Here is a 24,348-nt window from a genome sequence, read left to right on the forward strand (position 1 = left end):
AGGCCGAAAACATTTTAATAGGTGGTTTACAAATAGGTGGTTTGTATATATCTACTATTAAGGAGTGGAATCCTACTCGAGCACCAGATTATTCCAGTGTGCTGTACATTCCCTAAATAATAAAGTCCAATGTGTCACGAGAAAACAATCTTAGAATCGCTTGGACAGGTAAACGTATTCAATAAAAATGCGCAAAATAATTAAAAAAAATCCTAAAATATTGCAGTTTTTTGCTGTCCACTGACACTGACAATAGGCAGATATAGATATTTTTTATTTCAGAGATTACTTTTCATCTCATTATCATCAGACAGAATTAGGCTAGTTTCACACAAGCGTATTACGGACGCATTTCTGCACCCATACTGCATTATGGCTGCTTATTCCGGCACCACCATGGGTCTAATGACCCAATTTTACAGCATCATTGGTCTCTATGATGCTATTAGTTTGGTTACCAGACCGGCGGTTTGTGCGAGATTTGTGGCCATAATACATGCACAGAAATTTGCCCGTATTACGCATGTGTGAGACTGGCCTTACAATAAAAGTTCATTATAAAGCTTGAGGCAGGTAATACAGGTTACAGAGCAGGCAAACAAAACTCTCCCGTAGAAGCCAATGACCACAAATATTATTTTGTTTATGCCTGATTTAGGTGCAAATTTTACAGGTTAAAAAGCTGCAAAACTAAATAAATAAAGCGCTAAATTTGATAAAAGTCTAAAAGTACATTTAGCAGCATATTTTCTTTTTAGGAGTGAGAAGACAAATGTTGCAAAGACAAAAATGATGTTTTGGGAAACCATGGACTGTACAGTAAAGAAAACGCAGCAGACAAACACATCTCCAAACTGCTCTGAAAGCACGTGTAATGGCCGCCGCTCCCTGAGGCTGCTGTATACTTACCTCTCTACGACACCCTCTGGCTCCTGGCCGCCGCCGCATTCCTCCATCACTCTGGGCTGGTTATGATCTCCATCGCCGCCACTTTTTTACTGCACTTCCTAGTGCGTGTGCGCTGACCCTATTACTTTTAAAGGGCAAGTGCGTGCCTAATTAGCCACACACCTTTTTCAGAGTATAAAGGAACCTGTACCTGGTTTAATCATTGCCTGAGCAATTTGTTTCCTCACCAAAGGGGACTACTCTGGGGGCAGCGACCTGGGGTTTCTCAGCAGCGAAGTCCAGATCCTTGTATAGGAGTTATAAGGTGAATACCGGGGGTCCCCATAAACTTCACTTCCTGGTTTATCCCTACGTCAAATCCCTTGGTAACAAAGTAGGTTCACTCCATCCTCTGGAGGCCCCGTGGCAGTCTCTCTATGCAAGAGCCCCGTGACAGCATGTTTAGGTTGCTACCTCATGAAGTTGGTTGAGTTAGTGGCTTAATCTAGTGATGTTGCACTAATAAATAGGACAAGAGGGAACCACTGGGCCATCAGTGCTAGGGAGGAGTCAGGGGAGTGTTGCAGCCATCAGCGGGTATGTGGGGTGAGGGGAACAATGGAGTCATCAGTGTGCAGGAAAGAGCAACAAAACTGATAGCTGGGAAGGGAGTGCACCATAGACATCACAGAGGTCCCTTGTGAGAGGACTTGTTGCTCAGCCTCTAAATTTTCCAATAACAGGTCCCCTTCTTCACTGCATCTCATTAGGGTATGGGCAGCTACTTACGCCTTGTTCCTACCATTATGTTTCAATTTCATAATAACCAGTTGCCCCCTAGACCATAATGTCTGGATCTAAGCCCCTTTTTTGTTCATTCATGACCTTTTGTGTTTTGGCAAAAGCTGTATGGCACTATTTGCTAAAGATAATTATAAACTAATACTCAAGTACATCTTCTTACCTCAAAGTCAGAACCTTACAATCAAGCCTACATTGTCTCCTACATCCATCTGTAAAACAATACTATCTTCTTCTGGGTTAGTTACTCAACATTTTACTGACTTTTATGGTACTCCCCAATTAACGCATTTTCTTCTACTTCCAGCATTTTCATTTTGTTTGCCTACCTTTTTCGTTGTCAGTAATAAACTCTGCACAAACTTTGCAAGTATTTTAGCTTTGCCCATTTAACACACCTTTTTTTTTTAAACTAATCGTACATGTTGCAGAAAAAGATTACAATCTACATAAATATGTTGCCCTTCACATGCACTATTTTTCCTAAGCACTTTTCTGGTGCATTTTATTTGATAAATGTACCCCTTGTCTTAAGATGGCTATACACCATACATATGACATAATTGCTGGGTGAAGGCTACTTAGGCAAGAATATTATTACCTTGGACCTCATCTGACACTCCAAAAATATACAGATAGAGAATTTAGATTGTTAGCTAAACTAGGACAGTGAGTGAGGACTTCTGCACAGTGCTGCAGAAAATGCAGGCGCTAAATAAGTAACAGAGAGAATTAATATTAAATTACCACAGATATTTCTGTGTTCTAAGTTAGCACTGTAGAAAAAACTTTAAGGCCTCATGCACACGACCATAGCCATGTGCACGGCCGTGATTTTCGGGTCGGCCGGCAGTGGACTGTCAGCCGCGAGCCGGACCGCATAACACGGCCGTAATAAGACATGTCTGTTCTTTCTGCGGTGCGGGCTCCCGGGCCATGCAAGGACCGTAAAAACTATGGTCGTCTGCATGGCCCCATAGAAATGAATGGGGCCGCAATTCTCACGTGGATTTTCGGGGGAATTGTGGCCGCGAAAGCACGTTCGTGTGCATGAGGCCTAACTCCTTCAGGACACAGCTAATTTTCATTTTTTCATCCCCATATTCCAAAGGCCCTAACTCTTAAATTATTTTGTCGACATAGCCATATGAGGGCTTGTTTTTTGCGGGACAAGTTGTAGTTTTTCATGGCACCATTTATTGTACTGCATAATGTACTGGGAAACTGAAAAAAAAATATTTGTGGGGTGATATGGACAAAAAACAGCGATTACGCTCTTTTTTGTGGGGCTTTGTTGTTACGGTGTCCATCAGACTCTAAAAACGACATGTTCACCTTATTCTATGGGTTGATCCGATTATGGCGATACCAAATTTCTATGTGTTTTTTATGTTTTACCACTTTTATAAAAATAAAGTATTTGGTAAAAAAAATTAATTGTTTTGTGTCGCCATATTCTGGGAGCCATAAAGTTTTTATTTTTCCGTTGATTGAGCGATGTGAGGGCTTATTTGATGTGGGGCGAGCTGTCATTTTTATTGGTCCTATTTTGGGGTACATGCAACTTTTTGATTACTTTGTATTCCATTTTTTTTGTAGAGTTAAAACGACCAAAAAACAGCAATTTGGGTGTTTTAAGTTTTTCTTTTCTTACAGCGTTCACCGAACGGGTTTCACAACACTATTTTGTAATGGTTCAGACTTTTACGGATGCGGTGATAACAGTTATGTTAACTTTTTTTTTAACATTGCTTTAGGGAATAAATGGGAAAAGGCTTTCTTTTTACTTTTAATACTTTTTTTTTCTTGGAATATTAAAAATGATTTTATTTAACTGTTTTGTAATAGTTTCCCTAGGGGACTTGAACCAGCGATCATTCGATCACTTGCATGGTATATTGCAATTCTAATGTATTGCAGTATATTGCTATACTGACAGTCTCCTTTACTGACAGTCTCATCATTAGGCACCCTGTGATCACGTTGCTGGGGCTGATAGCACATCGGAGGGGGCCACCCCCTGATTCTAACACTTTAAATGCTGCGGTCACGATTGACCGCGGCATTTAAGGGGTTAAACTAGCGGAATCAAAGTGATCTTTGATTCAGCCTATTGCAGTGAGGTGTTAGCTGTATTTCACAGCCGTCACCCGCTAATTATGGAGCAAGCTCAGTCCGTGAGCCCGCTCCATAATTCCCCTAACGGCTGTCACGTACATGTAGGTTAGATGTCTTTAAGCGGTTAAAATATATGCTTAGTCTAAACAAATTTGTAATGTAAAACACTATATTTGATCACAGTAGTGTTTAAATATTTTACTTACATTGGATATATATGATAGAGCAGATGAAAGTCATACCTGCCTTGATAATCTGAGGTGGAGGCAAGTGTCCTGTTGTTCTGTAAAATATGCCTTTCTTGGGGTCCACCAGCAGGTGATAATATCCTGCCACCAAACAGGCAAAGCTTGTGGCTTCAGGCCAATCCATGAGTAACACGAGAGACTGATAAAGAGGAACACATAGTCAACAGAAGCAATAACAATTCTTGAGATCACAGCATTTATAAGTAAAGGTAAGACTAAAAATAAGCAATTAGACTTATTTATGCAGACAAAGAAAAATCTTAACGTTTGCAAGCAATGCACCTGCTACAGCGGAAGCATGCCTAAAGGCTTCTCTACAGCCACGTCCTCTCTTTCATGGGAGGTTGTGAGTGGTTGTGAATGAACTGTTGACTTTCAGCTGCTTTATCTAACCTATGGGTCCATCCCCTATATATGACACATCCAGGTGGCCCTCTTCAGGCCCTTTTTCACCCGCCTATGCAATGTGCATTTAATGCCTACATATAAAAATATGCACTTTATGCCTTCTCTATAATGAGGCATCCCAACTAAAATGTATAACATTGTCATTACCTCTACTTGACCCTAGGCCTCTGGTTAAAAAACATATTCCCAGAACACATCCCATCTCTATGTACATATATTAACGGACAGTATGTGTCTACCCACCCTAAACAATACATATATACGATACGTACTAAAATCATCCATCTAAAAGCCTAAATTACTCATAATACACATTCAGTTAGGTTAAAAAAAAATCATCTAGGCTTTGCCACACTTTACGATGCAGAATTTTGCTTTGCATCCATAAAGATCCCGATGGGACCTCCGTCACAGTCCACTGCAGAACATAACATTCTTGTCTGAGAAATGCGGAGTACCAGAGAATCCCACATTATACTTATGCTCTCCCAGTGGCGGATTATCATATGGGCGTTTCGGACGGCCGCCCGGGGCCCGAGGCTCCCAGGGGGCCCATGGCAGCCCGAACCGCACATCGTCCTGTAAACCTATTCAGCGCGCTAGCGCTGCTAACTGCCGAAGATGGGGAGGAGCAGGGAATTGGCCGGGATCCAGGGGTAGGACACGCCTCCCTGACAGTGCGGGCGTCGCCATTGAGTAACAGAACAGCGACGGACGGCTGTTCTGTTACTCCAAAACTGCAAGAGAAGAGCCGGGTGGTCGGTCACCGGCGCTTAGGTTAGTTGACTTATCCTGCCCAACTGGTTCCCGACCGCTGGCTGTATTTTTACGGCCAGCGGTCAGGGACGGGTCCTTAAAACCCGAGCCATAGACTTTCTACGGCTCGGGTTTTAACTTGCTGCCCGCGCGATCGGGCAGCTGAATGTCGGGTCTGCGGCAGTCAGTGACTGCCGGGGACCCTGAGGAGAAGATAGAAGCAGCTTTCGTTGCTTCTGTCTTCTCTGATGTCTTTTTACACAGCGCTCAATGAACGCTGTGTAAAGGAATAGAGACAGCAGCAGCGGCGCTGTCTCTATTCCTCCCGGTGATCATGTGACTGGTCACATGATCGCCGGGTGCCGTTAGTGGCAGACTGTTGCTGGATCTTACTAGACCCAGCACAGCCCTATTAGTGACAATCGTCACTATGAGAGGGCTGATTTCCCCTGTAACTGGGGCTGCTGTGCAGCCCCAGTTACAGTGGAAAGACATGGTGTAAAAGAAAGAAAAAAAATATATAAAGTTCCCCATAGGTCTCTTTTGACCTTTGAGGAACAGACCATAGTAATAAAAAAAGAATAAAGTAAAGTGCAAAAAAAAATTAAATAATAAATACACATAAAATTTCCACCCCAAAAAAAAACGTTCCCCCCGCCAATCATTGTTGTAACGCTAGCGCTGACCCAATTACCCTAATATAGACATGTAATATATTAAAATTTACGGTAGACAATGACGATCACAAATAAAAGGTCTATTTTAGGGTAAAACTATGTTATTACCCCAAAAAATTGCTGAAACGTAAAAAAGCTTATTTTTTTACTATTATTTTCAAACTTTATGAATAAAAATTCTAAAATAGCAAAAAAGGTGTGTATATAAACGAAACCTGCATTGTCTACGGAAAAAATGTCGCAAAAATCACGTCGGTTTTATTTTTTTTTAATAAAAATGTGTGTTTGGTGCAACTTTGTAATTACGTTTTATTAAAAAATATTTTCGCTTTTTGAGATACAGCTGCTTTGTATCCTGTATCCGTCAGGTCAGCAGGACTGACGGGATCAGTGAAACGGGCCCTGCGCTAAATTATAATCTTCGATGTGATAGATTTGAGGTGGATCCTGCGTGTCACTGATCCTGTCAGTCCTGCTGACTTGACGGATACAGGATACAAAGCAGCCGTATTTCAAAAAGTAAAAATATTTTTTAATAAAATCAATCAATCACACAGATACACACACATACTATATATATATATATATATATATATATATATATAATTATAATATAAAGTTTTTAAATGTGTACATAACCTTGTGGCACTATATACAAGGGGGAGCGCTGTGAGGCACTATATACAAGGGGGAGCGCTGTGTGGCACTATATAAAAGAGTGAGCGCTGTGAGGTACTATATACAAGGGGGAGCACTGTGTGGTACTATATACAAGGGGGAGCGCTGTGAGGCACTATATACAATGGGGAGCGCTATGTGGCACTATATACAAGGGGGAGCGCAGTGTGGCACTATATACAAGGGGGGGCTGTGTAGTGCTATCCACAGTGGTATGTGTGTGGCGCTCTTTATAGGGGGGCTTTTTGGTGCTATTTAATAGAGGGGGAGGGCTGTGTGGCGCTCTCTACAGGGGGGCTGTATGGCACTATCTATAGGGGGCTGTGTGTAACGCTCTCGAAGAGGGGGTTGTGTGATATATAGAGGGGGCTGTGTATGGCGATATCTATGGGGGTGTGTAATATCTACAGGGGCTGTGTGTGGCACTATGTACAGGGGGCTGTGTGTATGTGGCGTTTTACAGTGTGTGGTATTATATTCAGGCGCGCAGTGTTTGGTGCTATTATATTTAGGGGTACAGTATGTGGCACCATAATAACTTTATTTTCGTTTATAGGTGTGGAAATGTTGGAAAAGTGAGGAGACGTCTGAGTGCCAAATTCTGCAGAAATGAGTCATGGCCGGGAGAAGTCGTCATGAGCGCTGGACCGGATGGAGAAGAAAAGAGGAAAAAAACTACTAGAATCTGAGACGTCGTCACCTGTGAGTCACTAGATTTATAGAGAATCTGTCACCTCTCCTGACATGTTTATTATAGCAAATCCTTGTATTTCACAAAAAGTCTTTCTGCAGTCCAGGACTGATAGACAATTCCCCTTGTCAGGAGGTTGTGTTCCTGCACAGTGTGATACTGTCAGTATGTAGGGACACCACGCTGTGACAAGGGAAATCGTAACACTGTTAATGCTTGCCCAAAAAGGTAGTGTTAAAAATAGTTACGGCGCGGCAGGGCGGCGGTGAGGAAGGGGGGCCCAAGTTTGGATAACAGCCCAGGGCCCATGGTCTACTTAATCCGCCACTGTGCTCTCCTAACATATTATACTCATGAACGGCTGGAGCAACTGGCGTCTTGAGTTGCCTGGCAACCAAGGGATGTGCCGCTGATGTAGCCAACGTCACAGGTTACCCAGGAACTCCGGGGCTAGGCCCACCCCTGTGAATGTGACGCCGTGAGATAAGGTAATCCACAGGCACCGGAATGAGGCGGGGCTATGAATTTAATTAGACCACGTGCAAACCTCAGTGATGGTAGTGCCATGGCTACTAGGAGCAGGTTGATAAGCTCCTGCCTTATTAAGCATTTCAACCCCTGGATCCCCTGAGGAGTCGACAGATAAAATCTGGAGGAAACGCGCCGGGAAAAATTATCGGGGTAATTATTAAGGGCTATAAAAAGGACAAGTTCTGGATAGGGATGCCCCTTTAGGGGTGGTTACCCCACATGGTTAGGTAGCTTTGAGCTTATATCAAGGCTTAATAGGGAATTATTGCAATTCTTTATTTTATATTTCTTTACATGTGGCCATAGACGCCAAATACAAACAAACAATGAAAATAAAAAAGAGAAGAAGAAATAGGGGGAAAATGGGGGGGGGGACACTACACAAACATATACCTCCTCCTCTCCCAGTAACCATATTAATTGGATTTCTATAATTCCAGCCAAGGGCACCAAATCTTCTGAAATCTATCATATATGTCATTCAAAGAAGAAGTTAGGTATTCCATTTGCATGATATCGTTAACTTTAGAGACCCATAAAGATAGCGAATGAGATGCAGTTTTCTTCCACAGTAATGAAATGCACATTCTCCCTGCCATGATTAGAAAACATAACAACGATCGTTTATGAGAGATAACTGGAGTCTCGAAGTGACACAGAAGGAACAATGCTGAGTTCAGGTCCAGTCCAAACTCAAGAACTTTACAAATAGTCCCCTTAATTCCTTCCCAAAAGGGAGATAGTAAAAGGGAATTACTGATGTCCCTCTCCAGCTGTGACCACAGACCGCTCCACTAACCAGGCAATCTGCAGGAATTGGTAAGATTGTTCCACTTTTTCCTGCTACAACATGATATTTAAAGGCTATGTACACCTTTGAAAGGCAATTTTTTTAAATAAAAAGATCAATGTGTTTGGTGCAACTTTATAAATACTTTCTATTGAAAATTTGTTTTACTTTTTGAGATGCAGCTGCTCTGTATTCTCTATACGGAGGCGCTGTATCTAGCACTGTTACCTGAATCCGTCAGTTATGAACTTGGATGTAATAGATTACAGGTGGATCCTGCGTCTCAGAGAGAAGCAGGAACCACTGTCACTGAAGCCGTCAGTTCAACGGACCTGACGGGGCCAGGATTTAGCGCGAGATACAGCTGCTCTGTATAGAGAATACAGAGCAGCTGTATCTCAAAAAGTAAAACACATTTTTAATAAAAAGTATTTACAAAGTTGCACCAAACACACCGACTAATCTTTTTATTAAAAAAAATAATTTGCCTTTCAAAGGTTTTGTATAGCCTTCAAACGTTGACATTATAGTTATGCACGCGATGTTTAAAGACAGACACCGTGGCTATCGACTGTCCTAGAAGTGGACATTTCCCTTCCCACTTTTACGGCTATACTTGCACATACATATGTTTTTGCATATGTTACATATGTTATGCATTATCGATTAAAAGCTAAATTTGAACAGAATTTTCATTCACCCACTTTATATGCATTTGTTGACATTTTGTGAATCTTCAGGGGACTGTAGCAAAACAATCTAATTGCTGGCTATTTTATAAAGAAAAATCTTGGTAAGAATAGGTTCAAAATTACTATATTACTTTAAATTTATATTGCAAAAGTATGGGCAGACGTGTGCAACTGTATACCTATACAGTGGCATACATCACCTTTTGAAATCTAAAGTTTTATTTAAAAAAAAAAACTATCAGTGTGTTTGGTGCAACTTTCTAAATACTTTTTATTAAAAAAATATTTTAGTTTTTGAGATACAACTGCTTTATATCCCGTAACCAGAACAGCTGTATCTTGCACTGAGACTGGTTTCATGACAGCGGATCCTGCGTGTCTCTGACACGCAGGATCCACCTGTTATCGATCACATCTAAGTTATGAACTTAGGTGTGATCTGTAATGGCTAAGATATACATTTAAAGTTTACCTATCATTTCCAAAAACTTTTAACATGTCATGGTGGCATGTCAGAAGTTTTGATCGGTATGCGTCCGAGCATTGAGACCTCACTGATCGCTAAAACGAAGTGGCCGAAGCACTCAGATGAGTACTGTGCCGCTTCGCTTCTACTCGGCTCTGCTTTCCTCAGAGAGCAGAGCGAGCAGTCTATGGACTTAGACTTTCTATTTAGCCCGTACACTGTTCGCTCGGCTCACTGACCGCTCCTGCCGCTTTGCTTTAGCGATCGATAGGATTCTCAGTGCTCGGACCCCCACCAATCCAAACTTCTGACATGTCACTATGACATGTTAAAAGTTTTTGGAAATAGTTTTTTTTGTGTTTATGTTTTTTTTTAGCCGGTGAAAAGGCTAGTGCAAGCCCCCCCATTATTACCCTGATACCCACCGCCACCAGGGGTACCGGGAAGAGTCGAGTACGATCCAATACCCGACCATCTGAAGTGATTGTCAGGCACTGTCATTAACCATTTTATTAAAAGTGTAAAAAAGTGGTAGTCCTCGAATCATCGGAATTGTAGTGAAAGGCTCTATTCAGCTGTGCAAAAATGATTTTGTCATTGGAGGTACACTTTAAACATCCCTGTGGCAGCGGCTTATTTACTGCTGAAACAAAGGATCGGACACATTGAAATCCAACTTCGCGAACCTTCTTTCCCCCGACATCTGCCATTGGGCCAGAGTCAGGAGACCCCCATACACATTAGATTATAAACCAGTCCTGCCAAAAATGTCAGGCTCAGCCAACTTTCATCTAATGGGCAACCAACCTTTCAATCATGCAAAATTGCAGTTTCAATACAGCATTTTTCATTTTAATTTAGGTAAATAGGTTAAGATATTTTATATATCTTGTGTAGTTATACTAAAATACTATGGAAATGCAATGCAGCACATCCATCCCATTAATTGTGTCCTTCATACCTTTGTGTCTGTGACGCTCGTCTCAACGCGTGCCACTCCTTGAGATTCTCTGAACAACTGGACCTTTGTAACTTGACTAAATTCAAACAGCACTGTTATGAGATTGGTCTTCAGATCAATGACATGGCTGATACCATGTCGAGGACCAACGAGAAGCGTAGTTGCTGGAGTTTTCTCAGCCTGAGATTAAAAGGACACAATAAAGCACATGATGTGGAAACTGTTAAAAAAATATATGTATTTTGTGCTTTGATTAATAAACTGGTAATCAAAAAGGATCATCATAAAAATGAAATAGTGTGCAGCCAGATAATTTCCCATTATCTGTGAAATTTAGATACTTATATTGCACATAATACGTGCAATATTCTTACTATACAATATAATAATAAAATTACACTATTACATTCATATTACATTTAATTATGACGACCTTGTGGATGGGATTGATGGTGAAGTGTCAGTTTTTGTTGATGATACAAAACTTTGTAGGATACTTAAAACTCAGCTAAATTATAAAATATTACAGAAATAACTTTATAGGCTGGAAGACATGGCAAGAAGGTGGCAGATTAAATTTAATGTTGATAAATGTAAAGTAATCTACCTAGGCTGCAGTAATGGTATCACTGCATGCACATTAAATGGAATACAAATGGGGATAATGGAACAAACGACGGACCTGGGTATTCTGGTTACAATTAAGCTAAGAAGCAGTACTCAATGTCAAGCAGCAACTGCGGAAGCAAATAACATTTTAGGGTATATAAAAAGAAAGATAAAAATCAGTAATTCCAATGTAATATTGCCCCTCTAATTGGGTGGTCACTCCCAATGAGCGGTTAGAAAAATTGGGATTGTGATCTTATTAACATGTATTAGTTTACTGTATGTGTGGTAAACATAAAGAAGTAGCACATGATTTATTTTTTCCAAGAACTGTACAAAGGACCAGGGGGACATTCATTATATGTGGAGGAAAGGCAAAAAAAGAAATCAATATAGGAAAGGGTTCTTTACAGTTAGAGTAGTTAAACTATGGAATGCCCTACCCCAAGAGGTCATAATGGCAGATACAATGACCGTATTCAAAAAAGGGCTAGATGATTATCTAATGACAAACGGCAGAGAGGGTTATAAATAATTTAGTATTGAATTATGTTTAATTGATCTTAGAAAGGTTGAACTTGATGTAACTATAAAAAGTTTTTCAACATATATCTTTTCTTTCTTTTTCACCTTCACAGATGTTCTTGTTGGTCTTACAGTTTTTGTTGGTGCAATATTTAGACATAAAGAAACTACAATACAATCTGTTTGCATAACATCCGTTGACATAGTTGAAGTTATATATTACCATGGCAACTGTATTGAAGAGGACACCAGCAAATGTTGGCAACTCATTAAGAATGCGTAAGTAACGAAGCTTGGCTTGAATGATAGACATCTGTAGGAAGAAGAAGATAGACGGTTATATCTCCATCAGTGAAACTAGCACTGAATGTTTCAGTGATATTCTCTTTACCTTGTTACTAGATAATTGGTTTTGGTGAATTTTCAGATGTTGAGCCAATGCTTTGCGGAGTGACTTTTCTTTGTAGACCTGTAAGAGGGATGGAGGAAGGAAAGGTTCCAAGCCCCACTCTTTCCTAAGGAAATATTATAAAACAAGAACGATAACTAAAGGCATTATACCTCCAAACTTGGTGTATTTTTATCTTCATTTGGCAACACACGCATTTAGGTCCAGAATTATTTGGACAGTGACACAATCTTCATGATTTGGGCTCTGCATGCCACCACATTGGATTTGAAAGGAAACAACTGAGATGCAATTGAAGTGTAGACTTTCAGGTTTAATTCAAGTGGATGAGCAAAAATATCCTGTGGAACGTTTAGGAATTGCAACTATTTTGCTACACAGCCTCCTCATTTCAGGGGCTCGAAAGTAATTGGACAAATTAACATTACCATAAATAAAATGTTATTTTTTAATACTTTGTAGGGAATCCTTTGCAGGCAATGACTGCCTGAAGTCTGGAACCCATGGCCATCACCAAAAGCTGGGTTTCCTCATTTGTGGTGCTTTGCCAGGCCTTTACTGCAGCTGTCTTCAGTTGTTGCTTCTTTGTGGGTCTTTCTGCCTTAAGTTTTGTCTTAACCAGTTCAGGACCGGCTATTTTGAGCCTTCAGGACCAGACACCATTTAGCCATTTATAGGACGTGTTCGTAAAAATGGCTATAACTTTTTTATTTGTTGGGCTAGCGACGTGATTTTTGCAATGCTTTTTCCGTAGACAATGCAGGTTTCTTTTTTTATCATTTTTATACACATCCTTTTAGCTATTTTAGAATTTTTAGGCTTAAAGTTTGAAAATAATAGTAAAAAAATAAGCTTTTTTACTTTTCAGCTATATTTTTTTGTAATAACATAGTTTTACCCTAAAATAGACCTTTCTATTTGTGATCGTCATTGTCTACCATAGATTTTAATATATTACATGTCTATACTAGGGTAATTGGCTCAGGGCTAGCGTTACGACAATGATTGGTGGGGGGGACCGTTTTTTTTTGGGGTGGGTATTTTATGTGTATTTATTTTATTTTTTTGCACTTTACTTTACTTTTATTTTTTTATTACTATGGTCTGTCCCTCAAAGGTCAAAAAAGACCTTTGGGGGACTTTATATATATATTTTATTTCTTTCTTTTACACCATCTTTTTCCACTGTAACTGGAGCTGCACAGCAGCCCCAGTTACAGGGGAAATCAGCCCTCTCATAGTGACTATTGTCACTAATAGGGCTGTGCTGGGTCTAGTAAGACCCAGCAGCAGTCTGCCACTAACGGCACTTGGTGATCATGTGACCAGTCACATGATCACCGGGACCAATAGAGACAGGGGCACGGCCACTGCCTCTATTCCTATACATAGCGCTCATTGAGCGCTGTGTAAAAGAGATCGGAGAAGACAGAAGCAGCGAAAGCGGCTTCTATCTTCTCCTCAGGGTCCCCGGAGACCCGACATTCAGCTGCCCGATCGCTCCGGCAGCAAGTTAAAACCCATGCCGTAAATAGTCTATGGCGCGGGTTTTAAGGACCCTAACCGCTGGCCGTAAATACACAGCCAGCGGTCGGGAACCAGTTAAGCAAGTGAAATGCATGCTCAATCGGGTTGAGATCTGGTGATTGACTTGGCCATTGCAGAATATTCCACTTCTTTGCCTTAAAAACTCCTGGGTTAATTTTGCTGTATGTTTTGGCCTTTGGCAGCCATGCATGCCCATGCCATCACACTGCCTCCACCATGTTTTATAGAGAATGTGGTGTGCTTTGGATCATAAGCCGTTCCAAGTCTTCTCCATACTTTCTTCCTCCCATCATTCTGGTACAGGTTGATCTTAGTTTCATGCTGTTCCAGAACTGGGCTGGCTTCTTTAAATGTTGTTTGGCAAAGTCTAATCTGGCCTTTCTATTTTTGAGGCTGATTAATGGTTTGCACCTTGTGTTGAACCCCCTGTATTTGCTCTCATGAAGTCTTCACTTTATGGTAGACTTAGATACTGATACACCTACTTCCAGGAGAGTGTTCTTCACTTGGGTAGATGTTGTGAAGAGGTTTTTCTTCATCAAGGAAAGGATTCTGCAATCATCGACTACTGTTGTCTTCCTTGGACGTCCAGGACTTTTGGAGTTCAAAAGATGCGCTCTTTTTTTTCAAGAATGTACTAAACTGTTAATTTGACCACTCCTAACATTTGTGCTATCTGTCTGATGGATTTCTTCTTTTTTTCAGCCTAACGATGGTCTGTTTCACTTGCTTTGAGAGCTCCTTTGACCTCATGTTGTGGGTTCATAGCAACAGCTTCCAAATGCATATGTCACACCTGGAATCCACTCCAGACCTTTTACCTGCTTAATTGATGATGGATTAATGAGGGAATAGCCCATGCAGCCCATTAAAAAGCTTTTGAGATAATTGTCCAATTACCTTTTGTCTCTTGAAAAAGAGGCAGCTACATATTAAAGAGCTATAATCTCTAAACCCTTCCTCAAATTAGGATGTGAATACCCTCAAATTAAAGCCGAGAGTCTGCACTTTAAGCCCATATTGATTATATAATTGTATATTTAATATTTTTTGTAAACAGCTAAAATGCCAAAACTTGTGTCACTGTCCAAATAATTCTGGACCTAACTGTATGCTGTAAATTGTTTATATGTGAAGTGAGGATGACAGGTTTCCTTTAATGCCTCCCTTCAAGTGCATTCACACTAGCTTTTTTGGCAGTGGGTCTTTTAATGACTAGAAACTGCTGCTAAAGTGCATTCGTTTTGCATCAGTTTGTCGCATAGAAGTAAATAGGTTCCATCATCATCAGATGTTTTCCCAAAAACATAGAGCCAAGAACTATTTTTTTTTCCTATATAAGATCTACAAAGTAAAAAAATATGCGCTCCAATTTAGAAAAAAAAGAAAACACTATTAGTCTCACGCAAAAAAGTTTTTAGATAGACTTAGAACCCCACCCCCCAAAATGTTAGAATGTTAGAAAATTTAACAACTCATAGCAAAAGGAAATTAAGAAAAAAAGCCCATAAGTTTAAATATTTCATTTAAATTAACTACATTGTGCATGAACTACAGTAGTTATTAACAGTAGGCATGTGTCTTATCATATGCCCTCCTTCTGCAGCCAGCCTATGGATGGGAACGCCTGCCAGACCGGACAAAAGGCTGGACTAGCAAGAGGGAGGGGGATTACTTCAGATATGTAGAAAACAGGACACAACTTAAAAAAACATATATTAGTAAAAAGCATATAATCATCATTAACATACATTGGTTTACATTACCAGTAAAGTGGCCAGCCCCTAATGACATGATTTATAGTGGTTTAGGTTTTAATACTCAATATCTGTGATGGTCTAGGCTGGCTAAGTGTCAAGGGTTAAACATTTAATATTCCTGGTTGTTTAGGGTGGTGAAAGAGTTAATGATGTTACCAAGGGGTTAGGCCCCATGCACACGACCGTAGAATTCATCTGTAATTACGGACCCATTCACTTCTGTTGCCCACGGACACCTTCCCGTATATATACACGGGAAGGTGTCCGTGCCATAAAAAGGATAGCACATGCCCTATTTTTTTGATTTTACGGACCATGCTCCCATACATTATGCAAATGCAGGTGGCTGTAAGGACTGTGATTACGGGCACGGTCGTGTGCAGCGGGCCTTAAAGTGTACTTAAGTAGTTACATTTTATTTTATATAAATAGATCCAAAGTTATGTGCCGATTAATTCCCTAATATTACTTTGTAGGGGCCGGAACTCTGTTCTTCGGACACTACAAATCACTGCGAAACTTCACACTGTTATAACGTTAACCCCTTAATAACCAGGCCTGAAAAGGCCTTAATGACCAGCAGAATATTTTCACTTTTGGCTCCCTGCATTTCAGCAACCATAACTTTTGAATTTTTTCATTGAAGTGTCTATATGAGGCCTTGTTTTATGCGGGGAAAATTTTATTTTTTTCGTGCACAGTTTGGGGTACAAATAAATTACTATGTCATTTTATTTTTGCGGTGTGAATATAGAAAAAAGCTATTTTGGCATTGTTGTTTTTGTTTATTTTTTATACTTTTAATAACCTGTGAAAATTAATTCCTCAGGTTATAAAAGTCACGTAGATACCACATATGTGTAGGTTTTTTGTTTTTTTGTAATGTATGGTCAATAAAATATATATTTTATACTAAATAATTACTTTTTTGTGGACATTTCTTATTTTTTGGTCACTTTTTTTTAAATCCCAATACAGGAAAACTTTTTTAGTAACTTTGTTATACTTATAATCTATTAGCATACTCCTTTATTCTAATACATTATACTGTTTCACTATGACACAGGCTGCTATTAGGGCAACACACAGTGTGCCCTAACAGCAGGAATACAGAACAGATAGCCCTGGGGACCTTTCTAGATCCTTAGAGTTGACTGCAGAGGGCTCCCTCAGTCTTTGATAGCGTCAGCCGGCTTCTCTAAGTACCGGAGCTGTTTGTAACAGCTCCTGTTTAGAGAATTGGCGCTTACTGGAGCGCTCATAAGCTGTTTGGCGTCTTATGGGGTTGCTATAGATCCTGGATCTGCACCCCCTGGAGTCAAAAGACAGTGGGTGGTCGGTAAAAGGGTTAAATTATGAAATTCCTGCAGCCTGCAGCCACCAGTAGGGGGAGCTCACTGCAAAAAAAATGTATATAGCTATCATTGCTCAAGCCTCGAACCTCACCTAATCCCTCTCTAAAACAATATTGTCCTCTTTTGTGTAAATCACCCTACACATATCCGTATTATCTGCAAATATGAAAATATGTAAAACATGTAGATAATTCCTTAATATAATGAGCAAAATAGGTCTCATTATTAAAGGGCCTTTTACACCGGCCGACAATTGGCCGATGCAACAAGCGCCGATCAACGAGACATCGTTGATCGGCACTCGTTTGCTCCTGTCACGCGGAACTATGGATGGGGACGAGCGGTCGTTACTCTGATCGCTCGTCGCCATACATTATTATCATGTCGGCAGTGCGTTTCCCTGTTTACATAGGGAGATGTGCTGCCGACAACGATAATATTTGACTTCTTTTTTTTATCTCGATACGATCAGCAGATAATCGAGTGTTTGCTCGTTCATCTGCTGATCACTGTCCTGTTTACACAGGGCAATTATCGTCAACGAGCGTTCTATGAACGCTCGTCTGCATGATAATCGCCCAGTGTAAAATCCCCTTAACACCTTGGGTAAGACCACACTAAGAAACGCAACCCAATATGAATGTGTTCAATATATCCAGATTGACATTTTACTATGTCAAATATTTTTTTTGTTCTGAAAAATCTATATATACAACTTTCTCAAGAACCTTACCAAGATTCGTTGCAGAAATTACCTCTTCATAAAAGCTGGTCATATTAGTTTAACTAGTCCTCTTTCTCATAAACCTTTGTTGACATTGTGTTATAATTTTGTTTTCATTGAGATACAACAGTATAGCAAACGTCAAATATTTTACTCACAATGAAGGCTAAACTTACTGAGTTATACAGTACGTACCCACCATCTTCTCTTCTGAGGAGGCAGGGCATGAACTTCTCTCATGAATACCGCAATTTCATAAACATCAGTCGGCTGGATTCTTTCTAATAGCTCAGCGGGCCTGGCATTATGATATGCTGCTCTTCACTAGGACAGCATCTTTTATTGACAGACGGGCTTTAATTTCTGCAGAACATATGGACCTATGCCCCCAGGCCCGGTGTCTTGTTATTTTAGTCATTTTAAGACAACTCGTCATTTCTTTTTATGTTAGGCATGTACAATTTTATTGATATGTTACTTTAGTACCTGTCATTTTGTTTCCCTCTGTGGGAAAGTAAGTATGTCTCAACCACCCACCTAGAATAACTTTGAGAAAGCCAACATTGTCAGTTTTGATATTTTTTTTTACTATTTATATAATTAAGAAACAGTTTGGGATTTGTTTTACTTTACTGTGCAATATGTTTCTTTTATTATCCATTTGCAGTATTTTTTTTTTCCAGCTCACTTCTAAATGCCCATTGTCCTCTAAGTTTGCAGTCCTGAGAGGTGTACTAGCAAATATTAAAGAGAATCTGTCAAGTTAAGAGTGCATTTCAATCTGCGGGCAGCAGAGTTATAGAGCAGGAGTTGGTGAGTAGATTGATGTATAGTTTTATAGCAAAAGATTCAGTATAACTTGTAATTTCTTAATTTAAACCTTTCCCGATATATGCCGTATATACACTACCATTCAAAAGTTTAGGGTCACTTAGAAATTTCCTTATTTTTGCAAGAAAAGCAGTTTTTTTCAATGAAGATAACATTAAATTAATCAGAAATACACCCTATACATTGTTAATGTGCTAAATGACTATTCTAGCTGCAAACGTCTGGTTTTTAATGCAATATCTACATAGGTGTATAGAAGCCCATTTCCAGCAACCATTACTCCAGTGCTCTAACGGTACATTGTGTTTGCTAACTGTGTTAGAAGGCTAATGGTTGATTAGAAAACACTTGAAAACCCTTGTGCAATTATGTTAGCACCGCTGTAAACAGTTTTGCTGTTTAGAGGAGCTATAAAACTGACCTTCCTTTGAGCTAGTTGAGAATCTGGAGCATTACATTTGTGGGTTCGATTAAACTCTCAAAATGGCTAGAAAAAGAGAGTTTCATGTGAAACTCGACAGTCTATTCTTGTTCTTAGAAATGAAGGCTATTCCATGCGAGAAATTGCCAAGAAACTGAAGATTTCCTACAACGGTGTGTACTACTCCCTTCAGCGGACAGCACAAACAGGCTCTAACCAGAGAAGAAAGAGAAGTGGGAGGCCCAGCTGCACAACTGAGCAACAAGACAAGTACATTAGAGTCTCTAGTTTGAGAAATAGACGTCTCACAGGTCCTCAACTGGCAGCTTCATTAAATAGTACCCGCAAAACGCCAGTGTCAACGTCTACAGTGAAGAGGCGCCCCCGGGATGCTGGCCTTCAGGGCAGAGTGGCGCAAAGAGAAAGCCATATCTGAGACTGGCTAATAAAAGGAAAAGATTAATATGGGAAAAATCACGCAGACATTGGACAGAGGAAGATTGGAAAAAAGTGTTATGGACAGACGAATCGAAGTTTGCGGTGTTTGGATCACACAGAAGAACATTTGTGAGACACAGAACAACTGGAAAGATGCTGGAAGAGTGCCTGACGCCATCTGTCAAGCATGGTGGAGGTAATGTGATGGTCTGGGGTTGCTTTAGTGCTGGTAAAGTGGGAGATTTGTAAAAGGTAAAAGGGATTTTGAATAAGGAAGGCTATCACTCCATTTTGCAACGCCATGCCATACCCTGTGGACAGCGCTTGATTGGAGCCAATTTCATCCTACAACAGGACAATGACCCAAAGCACACCTCCAAATTATGCAAGAACTATTTAGGGAAGAAGCAGGCAGCTGGTATTCTATCTGTAATGGAGTGGCCAGCGCAGTCACCAGATCTCAACCCCATAGAGCTGTTGTGGGAGCAGCTTGACCGTATGGTACGCAAGAAGTGCCCATCAAGCCTAGAGCACTGGGCTGACTTTTCATTGGGGTACAAACTGTATTCTGCAGATGATTTGCACCTAAATGGAAGGGGGTCCGCTGTGCTGGGGGAGAGAATTCTAGCTGGGGTGGCGGAGTATTTAAACTAGGGCTGAGGAGGGAGGTCAATGTAGAAAAAAAAGGGGTAGCCAGGTTAGAGAGGGGTCAGACTATATTGGTGGGGGGAGAAACAGAATGTGGGGAGAGGACTAGACAACAAGATAAGGAGATCCTTTCGTTACAAAACATCAGTGTAAATAAAAAGGACCGATTAATGTCAAATCACATTTCTGATAATAAAAGTGAAAAACTGACAGGCAAGTTAAAGTGTATGTTCACAAATGCCAGAAGTCTAGCAAGCAAAATGGGGGAGCTGGAGGCCTTGATACTGGAAGAAAATATAGATATAGTTGGTGTTGCTGAAACATGGCTGGACTCTTCACATGACTGGGCTGTAAATCTACAGGGTTTTACACTTTTTCGTAAAGACAGGACAAATAGGAAAGGTGGTGGTGTATGTCTGTATGTGAGAAGTGATATGAAGGCGAGTGTGAAAGAGACAATAGTGGGTGAAGACTGTGAGGAGGTTGAAACCTTGTGGGTGGAACTAGAAAGGGAGGTAAACACTGAAAAAATTACTTTTGGTGTAATCTATAGACCCCCCAATATAACTGAGGAGATGGAAGGTCAGATATATAAACAGATGGAGCGGGCTGCACAGGCGGGTACTGTAGTGATAATGGGAGATTTTAATTTCCGGGATATTAATTGGTGTCATGGTTCGGCTTCAACTGCAAAGGGGAGACATTTCCTCAACCTGTTGCAGGAAAATTTTATGGGCCAGTTTGTGGAAGACCCGACTAGAGGTGAAGCTCTGTTGGATCTGGTCATTTCTAATAATGCAGATCTTGTTGGGAATGTCAATGTTCGTGAAAACCTCGGTAACAGTGATCACAATATAGTTACATTTTACCTATACTGTAAAAAACAAACGCAGGCTGGGAGGGCAAAAACATTTAATTTTAAGAAAGCCAATTTCCCCAGGTTGAGGGCTGCAATTCAGGATATAGACTGGGAAGAACTAATGTCAAATAATGGAACAAATGATAAATGGGAGATTTTCAAATCTACTTTGAGTTATTATAGTGCAAAATTTATTCCTACAGGTAATAAGTATAAACGACTCAAATTAAACCCCACATGGCTTACACCTTCTGTGAAAGGGGCAATACATGACAAAAAAAGGGCATTTAAAAAATACAAATCTGAGGGTACAGCTGTAGCCTTTGTAAAATATAAAGAGCTTAATAAAATCTGTAAAAATGTAATAAAATTAGCAAAAATACAAAATGAAAGGCAGGTGGCCAAGGATAGTAAAACAAATCCTAAAAAATTCTTCAAGCATATAAATGCAAAAAAGCCAAGGTCTGAACATGTAGGACCCCTAGATAATGGTAATGGGGAGTTGATCACAGGGGATCAAGAGAAGGCAGAGTTACTAAATGGGTTCTTTAGCTCTGTATATACAACAGAAGAAAGAGCAGCTGATGTAGCCGGTGCCAGTGCTGTTAATATATCAGTTGATATACTGAATTGGATGAATGTAGAGATGGTCCAAGCTAAATTAAATAAAATAAATGTGCACAAGGCTCCGGGACCAGATGGGTTACACCCTAGAATTCTTAAAGAGCTTAGTTCAGTTATTTCTGTTCCCCTTTTCATAATATTCAGAGAATCTCTAGTGACTGGTATAGTGCCAAGGGACTGGCGCAGGGCAAATGTGGTGCCTATTTTCAAAAAGGGCTCTAGGTCTTCCCCGGGTAATTATAGACCAGTAAGCTTAACATCCATCGTGGGGAAAATGTTTGAGGGGCTATTGAGAGACTATATACAGGATTATGTGACAATAAATAGCATTATAAGTGACAGCCAGCACGGTTTTACTAAGGACAGAAGTTGTCAAACTAACCTAATCTGTTTTTATGAAGAGGTGAGCAGAAGTCTAGACAGAGGGGCCGCTGTGGATTTAGTGTTTTTGGACTTTGCAAAGGCATTTGACACTGTCCCCCATAGACGCCTAATGGGTAAATTAAGGACTATAGGTTTAGAAAATATAGTTTGTAATTGGATTGAGAATTGGCTCAAGGACCGTATCCAGAGAGTTGTGGTCAATGATTCCTTCTCTGAATGGTCACCGGTTATAAGTGGTGTACCCCAGGGTTCAGTGCTGGGACCACTATTATTCAACTTATTTATTAATGATATAGAGGAAGGGATTAATAGCACTATTTCTATTTTTGCAGATGACACCAAGCTATGTAATATAGTTCAGACTATGGAAGATGTTCATGAATTACAGGCAGATTTAAACAAACTAAGTGTTTGGGCGTCCACTTGGCAAATGAAGTTTAATGTAGATAAATGTAAAGTTATGCATCTTGGTACCAACAACCTGCATGCATCATATGTCCTAGGGGGCGCTACACTGGCGGATTCACTTGTTGAGAAGGATCTGGGTGTACTTCTAAATCATAAACTCAATAACAGCATGCAGTGTCAATCAGCTGCTTCAAAGGCCAGCAGGATATTGTCGTGTATTAAAAGAGGCATGGACTCGCGGGACAGGGATGTAATAATGCCACTTTACAAAGCATTAGTGAGGCCTCATCTAGAATATGCAGTTCAGTTCTGGGCTCCAGTTCATAGAAAGGATGCCCTGGAGTTGGAAAAAATACAAAGAAGAGCAACGAAGCTAATAAGGGGCATGGAGAATTTAAGTTATGAGGAAAGATTGAAAGAATTAAACCTATTTAGCCTTGAAAAAAGACGACTAAGGGGGGACATGATTAACTTATATAAATATATTAATGGCACATACAAAAAATATGGTGAAATCCTGTTCCTTGTAAAACCCCCTCAAAAAACAAGGGGGCACTCCCTCCGTCTGGAGAAAAAAAGGTTCAAGCTGCAGAGGCGACAAGGCTTCTTTACAGTGAGAACTGTGAATTTATGGAATAGCCTACCGCATGAGCTGGTCACAGCAGGGACAGTAGATGGCTTTAAAAAAGGGTTAGATAATTTCCTAGAACAAAAAAATATTAGCTCCTATGTGTAGAAATTTTTCCTTCCCTTTTCCCTTCCCTTGGTTGAACTTGATGGACATGTGTCTTTTTTCAGCCGTACTAACTATGTAACTATGTAACTATGTAAGCCAATCTAACTTGTGAGAGGGGCTTTCTGGAAGCATGGGGTGAAATGTCTCCCGATTACCTCATCAACTTAACAGCTAGAATGCCAAAGGTCTGCAATTCTGTAATTGCTGCAAATGGAGCATTTTTTGACGAAAGCAAAGTTTGAAGGAGAAAATTATTATTTCAAATAAAAATCATTATTTCTAACCTTGTCAATGTCTTGACTACATTTTCTAGTCATTTTGCCACTCATTTGATAAATATAAGTGTGAGTTTTCATGGAAAACACAAAATTGTCTGGGTAACCCCAAACTTTTGAACGGTAGTATATATGAGCTGAGCTCGCTACTTAGAACAAGCGTGTCGGCTGTATTTTAGTTGTTAGAACGGAAGTAGACCCCTCGAACATGCCATTGGCCCCACCCGCAACTCGATCACGTGGTGTCTATGGTTGTCGTGGCAGCCTGGGGGCCATAGGCCATGAACTTAGATGTGATCATTTACAGATCGATACTGGGTGTCAGGGACATGCAGGAACAGCATTCTCAGAAGCTGTCAGTCCTGCAGACCTGACGGATTTGGCTCAGACAGCAAGATACAGTTTCTATGTATTCAGGATACATAGAAACTGTATCTCAAAACGTAAAAACATTATTTAACCCCTTAGTGACAGGCCATTTTAGGCCATAATGACCAAGCTATTTTATTCGTTTTTCTATAGTCGTATTCAAAGAGCTATAACTTTTTTATTTTTTGGTCTACATAGCTGTGTGAGGACTTGTTTTTTGCGGGATTAGTTTTACTTTTTAATAGCACCATTTTAGGGTACATATCATTTTTTTATTAACTTTTATTAACTTTTTTTGGGGGGGGGGGATTATATAAAAAACCTGAAATTCCACCATTGTTCTATGCGTTTTTAAATTGACGCCGTTCACTGTGCAGCGTAAATAACATGTTACCTTTATTCTATGGGTCAGTACGATTACGGCGATACCACATATGTAGAGGTTTTTTATGTTTTACGACTTTTGCACAATAAAAACACTTTTGAACAAAAATTATATGTATTTGCATCGTTGCTTTCCAAGAGCCGTAACTTTTTTATTTTTCCATCAATGTAGTGATTTTTTGGGCTTGTTTTCTGCGAGACGAGATGTAGTTTTGTTTGGTACTGTTTTGGGGTGTATGGGACTTATTGATTCATTTTTATTATGACTTTTTTTGGGGGCCAATGGAAAAGAATGGCAATTTCGCCATTGTTTTTTGCGTTTTTTTTTTTACGGTG

General features: G+C 40.1%; 1 protein-coding gene across 3 annotated transcripts in view; it reads right to left on the reverse strand.

Moving 5' to 3' along the window:
* Positions 1-24,348, reverse strand: part of FRMPD3 (FERM and PDZ domain containing 3) — a 382,523-nt gene that overhangs the window by 167,222 nt on the left and 190,953 nt on the right. For all 3 annotated transcript variants that reach the window (XM_075835599.1, XM_075835597.1, XM_075835598.1), the window contains 4 exons: positions 12,231-12,354; positions 12,063-12,152; positions 10,706-10,885; positions 4,050-4,194 (listed from right to left, as the gene is read on the reverse strand). In XM_075835599.1, the coding sequence (XP_075691714.1) occupies positions 4,050-4,194; positions 10,706-10,885; positions 12,063-12,152; positions 12,231-12,354 (539 nt within the window). The remainder of the gene's footprint in view (positions 1-4,049; positions 4,195-10,705; positions 10,886-12,062; positions 12,153-12,230; positions 12,355-24,348) is intronic.

The sequence above is a fragment of the Rhinoderma darwinii genome, chromosome 8 (genome assembly GCF_050947455.1).
Source record: "Rhinoderma darwinii isolate aRhiDar2 chromosome 8, aRhiDar2.hap1, whole genome shotgun sequence".
Classification (NCBI taxonomy): domain Eukaryota; kingdom Metazoa; phylum Chordata; class Amphibia; order Anura; family Rhinodermatidae; genus Rhinoderma; species Rhinoderma darwinii.